Below are 6,000 nucleotides of genomic sequence, written 5' to 3' on the forward strand. Positions count from 1 at the left end.
CATTCACAATAATGGTTCTGCCTCCTCCTCCCCCACCGCCCGTCCCAGCAGAGACCCTCCGCATCTCCATTGTCCTGGGAACACCCCAACCCGAATACCTGGGGGCCCTGCCGAGCTCTTCAACCGGAGCAAGGCACGTGTACAGGACCGCAACAATGTGCAAAACTGCAACAATCTGCAAAAACAGCAACAATGTAAAAAAGTGCAACAATGTGAAAAACATAAACTGTAACAATGAATATACATAAACACCACAATAAAACTGCAACAATGTAAAAGAGGAAAGAAACCGCAACAATGAACAAAAGACAAACTGCAATAATGTACAAAGCTAAATCACAACAATTAAAAAAAAAAACAACAAAAAACCCCAGAAGCAGCGCCAGGGACGGCCGTGTAATGACGTACGGCTGTGGCGCTCTGCAGGCAGGGGAGTGTGATGGGGCGACACCCCAGATATATATAGGGGTGCCCCGCTGCTGTCATAGATGTGGCCCCCGGGGGAGGCTGTGGGGTCAGAGCGCTTTATGTATTTTCTCGGTATCACACTCAGTCTATGCCCTATGTGTGACCCTGGGGGTCCTGGAGCTGCCGCTGTTGGTCCTGCCTGGCAGTGAACTCCCGCAGTGCTGGCAGTCATCTGTGTGGCCCCCGGGGTCCTGCAGCCCCCGCTGTTGCCTGGCAGTGAAGGGGTTACTCCCGCAGTGATGGCGGTCATCTGTGTGGCCCCCGGGGTCCTGGAGCCGCTGTTGCTCCTGCCTGGCAGTGAAGGGGTTACTTCCGCAGTGCTGGCGGTCATCTGTGTGGCCCCCGGGGTCCTGTAGCCCCCGCTGTTGCTCCTGCCTGGCAGTGAAGGGGTTACTCCCGCAGTGCTGGTGGTCATCTGTGTGGCCCCCGGGGTCCTGTAGCCGCTGTTGCTCCTGCCTGGCAGTGAAGGGGCTACTCCCGCAGTGCTGGCGGTCATCTGTGTGGCCTCCGGGGTCCTGTAGCCCCCGCTGTTGCTCCTGCCTGGCAGTGAAGGGGTTACTCCCGCAGTGCTGGTGGTCATCTGTGTGGCCCCCGGGGTCCTGTAGCCGCTGTTGCTCCTGCCTGGCAGTGAAGGGGCTACTCCCGCAGTGCTGGCGGTCATCTGTGTGGCCTCCGGGGTCCTGTAGCCCCCGCTGTTGTTCCTGCCTGGCAGTGAAGGGGTTACTCCCGCAGTGCTGGCGGTCATCCGTTTGGCCCCCGGGGTCCTGGAGCCCCCGCTGTTGCTCCTGCCTGGCAGTGAAGGGGTTACTCCCGCAGGGCTGGCGGTCATCTGTGTGGCCCCCAGGGTCCTGTAGCCCCCGCTGTTGCTCCTGCCTGGCAGTGAGGGGGTTACTCCCGCAGTGCTGGCGGTCATCCGTTTGGCCCCCGGGGTCCTGGAGCCCCCGCTGTTGCTCCTGCCTGGCAGTGAAGGGGTTACTCCCGCAGGGCTGGCGGTCATCTGTGTGGCCCCCAGGGTCCTGTAGCCCCCGCTGTTGCTCCTGCCTGGCAGTGAAGGGGTTACTCCCGCAGGGCTGGCGGTCATCTGTGTGGCCCCCAGGGTCCTGTAGCCCCCGCTGTTGCTCCTGCCTGGCAGTGAGGGGGTTACTCCCGCAGGGCTGCCGGTCGTTATACTAACGAGCCGCCTATATTGCACTGATATAAGGGGCGGCCGCTCAGGTCACATGGTCACTGCAGGAAACCCAGTATTTACCATGGCTGGAGTCATGTATCCCCAATATCCGCCCTTCCTTAACTATGGCCTTCCTTACCGTCAGCAGCCCCCCTACTACAAGCCCAGGGTGCCCTCCTGGAAGCCCCCCTACAAGGGGACCCTGGGGCCCATGAAGCCCACTCTTCCTTTTGACTGTCTGGATAACTACCGGTGGTCCCAGCTGAAGGCCTTGCTCAGCCAGCTCGGCCCAGAGCTTGGACTCACCCGGTTCACCACCAAAGAAGTTGGGGTTCAGGTGAACCCCCGAGTGGACGCATCTGTTCAGTGTTCACTGGGGCCCCGAACACTGAAGAGCCGCAAGGGAGGGCCCTTCCTGTGCCGCGCCATCCCCGGGCAGCACGCGGGACTGAGCCTCGTCACCCCGGTCCGCTTCCCCCGCACCATCGCCGTGTACTCCAGACTGTCCGACCGCAGGCTGTTCACCCTCACCGCTGCCCAGAATGCTGGGGAGAGGGATGTGGGGGTGCAACTGGGAGACCCCGAGGAGGACGGAGACAGCAATGCTGGGATCAGAAGACCCACGTTCCAGGTAAGAGGGGAGGAAAAGATGGCGCCTGTATGGGGTGGAAGGAAGGACGAGCGTCCATCACTGGTGCTGCAATCACCAAACTGCACCAGTACAAGGAGCGGATCCTTCATAAAGGACAAACCGTGCCCCTAGAGACGAAATCACCCCACTGCTGAGGAGGAGACAAAGTAATGATCCTGTATTATACTCCAGAGCTGCACTCACTATTCTGCTCGTGCAGTCACTGTGTACATACATTACTGATCCTGAGTTACCTCCTGTATTATACTCCAGAGCTGCACTCACTATTCTGCTGGTGCATTACATTACTGATCCTGAGGCTTTTTCTCCCCAGTTTCTGGAGCAGAAGTATGGCTTCTTCCACTGCCGCGGCTGCCAGGTGCGGTGGGAGAGCGCCTACGTGTGGTGTGTATCTGGAACTAACAAGGTGAGATGCTGCAGGCCCTCATTCCCAATCACTAGACGCCCCTTCAGTGTAGGGGTACACTCACGCTTGCTGATTCGTGCAGTCACCTGCGTGGGATGTGACATGTTGCTGGCGCTGACTATCTGGGTGAACATGTCCGCTCTTATTACAGCTGAAGCACTGGGCCCCCGGTGCCGGTCAGTATACGGGCCCCCGGTGCCGGTCAGTATACGGGCCCCCGGTGCCGGTCAGTATACGGGCCCCCGGTGCCGGTCAGTATACGGGCCCCCTGCAGCCCAAGAGCTCAATGCACAATCCCACCTGCTTTGGATGTAGACATGGTGCTCTTGGGGTCCTGTGTGGCTGCACAGGTTGCACCGATGATATGTCCACCTCTGAGCTGAGGGCTTGTTACAATGTATCAGTGGGGATCTATGAGCTGAACACAGCAGTAGACCTGGTCCTGGACTGCAGAGCGATGCCTCATTTGCACTGATACATTGTAACAAGTTCTTACATTTCAGTTTTTCTGACCACAAAATGGGGGGGAAACCTAATTGTACCCGGAGATGCCCGTGTGTGAGGGACGGGGTGGTGGGGCCACGTCCTGAGTGGTTGGGAGGGGGTGGACTGCCCTCTGTATTCATACTGCACCTCTCATGTTCTTCCTCCTGTCCAGGTTTACTTCAAGCAATATTGTCACAAGTGCCAGAACGGCTACAACCCCTACTATGTGGAGTCCATCGAGTGCCAGGTACAGACCCTCCCTCCATACTACAGAAAGTTCCAGAGGACGGGGTTATAAAGGGCAGTTATATCTTGTCCAAGTTGGATACATTTTAGGTGGAGTGGCCATTCCAGGGTGGATGGGCGAATTATATGCCATGTGGGGGTCGGGCACCTTCCCTTGGGGCTGGGTCGGGCACCTTCCCTTGGGGCTGGGTCGGGCACCTTCCCTTGGGGCTGGGTCGGGCACCTTCCCTTGGGGCTGGGTCGGGCACCTTCCCTTGGGGCTGGGTCGGGCACCTTCCCTTGGGGCTGGGTCGGGCACCTTCCCTTGGGGCTGGGTCGGGCACCTTCCCTTGGGGCTGGGTCGGGCACCTTCCCTTGGGGCTGGGTCGGGCACGTGTGGAGCTGCTCCTAGTGGTGATCTCTCTTCTCTTTCAGACCTGCATGAAGGCCTGGTGCTCGTGCCCGGAAAGGCGACACATTGACCTGAAGCGCCCTCACTGCCAGGAGCTGTGCGGCCGCTGTAAGGGCCAGAGGCTGTCCTGTGATAAGACGTACAGCTTTAAGTACATAGTATGAGGATTGCGCCTGCGCTGTTTGGTGGACGGTGCCGGCTGCGGAGGACGGAGTCACCGCTGGAGCTGATGTATTAATTTTTCTGATGTGGATATTTGTAATTTGTGTTAAATATGTAAATAAAATGTTTTGTTAATGGCGGATGTCCGGAGCCTGCGCTGCCCGATGCGCTGCCAGCAGCGGCTTCTTCATGGCGTCTCCGGCGCAGTCTGAGCTGCTCCTGTGCACATTGCCATCCTGTTTATTTTTTCATTGAATTAACCCATTGCAATCTTAAAATAAAGAAAAAAAACAAACCTATTACCCCGCCATTGTTATTTGTGTGCACCGTCCTGCAGGGAATCTGTCACCACCAGCATCTGAGCGCAGCGTGATGTAGGGGCAGAGACCTTGCTGTAGTTCTGATAATATCTGTTGCTAATATGTTCCTCAGGAGGTGGGCTCTCTTGACCTCTAGGGGGGGGTGCAGCCTTCACTGCGTTCCTGTCCCTGCAGGGGATTGTCACGAGAGGTGGGTCCCAGAGTAGAGACTTTGTGTGGAGCTTCACTGTATGGACTTGGGTGGCACTGGGGAGGGGTGGGGGGGTATCCGCCTCTCCTCCCCTCCCCTAATAAGCCATCCAGGGATGAAACCTCTCTGGGCAGAGGACTGTTATTCAGAGCACCCTTTGTAATAATGCAGTATTCCTCCATGAAGGGCTCTTAGCAACCTGCTGCTACTTTTGCGGGAGCAAATCCTTGGAGGGGGGGGCTGCTGTTCTTGTGGGAACTACTCACTTCTTAGGCCTCTCTTTCCAAGCAGCGTGCGCCCGGGTGTCATAACCTGTCCTTATTATTTAGTGCTACTTTACCCCCCCCCCCCCCCCACCAGCTTTTTGCTTTGTTATACAGATGATGACCCGGGTGTCCAGCCCTGGTGGTGCCGTCTGTCTCTTGGGCTTGTGCTTGTTTCTTCTGACCCCCTGAGTTGGGCTGAGCTTCTGCATTAGTATCTCCCAAATTTAACAAGTTTGCTTTGTGTGGTGTTTTTTTTTTTCTCCTTCCTTCCTCTAAAATATATACACTGAAAAGCAATATGAATATGCAGATTAGCCAGCTATTTGCACAGGTGCGCCTTAGGCTGGACACAATAAAAGGATACTCTAAGATGGGGTGGCTGAAACCAAGTTGGTATCTGGTGTGACAACCATTTTCCAGTGTATCTGAAACATCTCCAACGTGCTAGACACCCCTGACCGTGACCACTTCCACACTCAGGGCTTTTACGATTATGAGCTGCAGTCAGGTGCAGACTCCGATGAGGATCCAGAGCTGCAGTCAGGTGGAGACCCCGATGAGGAGGATGAGCTGCAGTCAGGTGGAGACCCCCGATGAGGAGGATGAGCTGCAGTCAGGTGCAGACCCCGATGAGGAGGATGAGCTGCAGTCAGGTGCAGACTCCGATGAGGATCCAGAGCTGCAGTCAGGTGGAGACCCCGATGAGGAGGATGAGCTGCAGTCAGGTGGAGACTCCGATGAGGAGGATGAGCTGCAGTCAGGTGGAGACCCCGATGAGGAGGATGAGCTGCAGTCAGGTGGAGACTCCGATGAGGAGGATGAGCTGCAGTCAGGTGGAGACCCCAATGAGGAGGACCAGCTGCAGTCAGGTGGAGACCCCGATGAGGAGGATGAGCTGCAGTCAGGTGGAGACCACCATGAGGATCTAGAGCTGCAGTCAGGTGGAGACCCCGATGAGGAGGATGAGCTGCAGTCAGGTGGAGACCCCGATGAGGATGAGCTGCAGTCAGGTGGAGACCACCATGAGGATCTAGAGCTGCAGTCAGGTGGAGACCCCGATGAGGAGGATGAGCTGCAGTCAGGTGGAGACCCCGATGAGGATCCAGAGCTGCAGTCAGGTGGAGACTCCGATGAGGAGGATGAGCTGCAGTCAGGTGGAGACCCCCGATGAGGAGGATGAGCTGCAGTCAGGTGGAGACCCCGATGAGGAGGATGAGCTGCAGTCAGGTGGAGACCACGAGGCGC

The 6,000-nt window shown here is 57.1% G+C and overlaps 1 protein-coding gene across 1 annotated transcript; it reads left to right on the plus strand.

Moving 5' to 3' along the window:
- The first annotated feature begins 1,718 nt into the window (after positions 1–1,718).
- Positions 1,719–3,981, plus strand: LOC142290772 (protein ZAR1-like 1.S). The gene is made up of 4 exons (XM_075334768.1): positions 1,719–2,267; positions 2,602–2,694; positions 3,353–3,427; positions 3,841–3,981. The coding sequence occupies exons 1-4, from the start codon at positions 1,719–1,721 to the stop codon at positions 3,979–3,981; spliced, it is 858 nt and encodes a 285-aa protein (XP_075190883.1).
- Positions 3,982–6,000: the final 2,019 nt, after the last annotated feature.

The sequence above is a fragment of the Anomaloglossus baeobatrachus genome, chromosome 2, assembly GCF_048569485.1.
Source record: "Anomaloglossus baeobatrachus isolate aAnoBae1 chromosome 2, aAnoBae1.hap1, whole genome shotgun sequence".
Lineage (NCBI taxonomy): Eukaryota > Metazoa > Chordata > Amphibia > Anura > Aromobatidae > Anomaloglossus > Anomaloglossus baeobatrachus.

What these genes read in the sequence shown, in the direction of transcription:
- LOC142290772 (XM_075334768.1), top strand. Translation starts at nt 1,719, where the DNA reads ATGGCTGGAGTCATGTATCCCCAATATCCGCCCTTCCTTAACTATGGC. An exon ending in TCAGAAGACCCACGTTCCAG is followed by an intron (nt 2,268 to 2,601) that starts GTAAGAGGGGAG and finishes TTTTCTCCCCAG; the next exon opens with TTTCTGGAGCAGAAGTATGG. An exon ending in TGGAGTCCATCGAGTGCCAG is followed by an intron (nt 3,428 to 3,840) that starts GTACAGACCCTC and finishes CTTCTCTTTCAG; the next exon opens with ACCTGCATGAAGGCCTGGTG.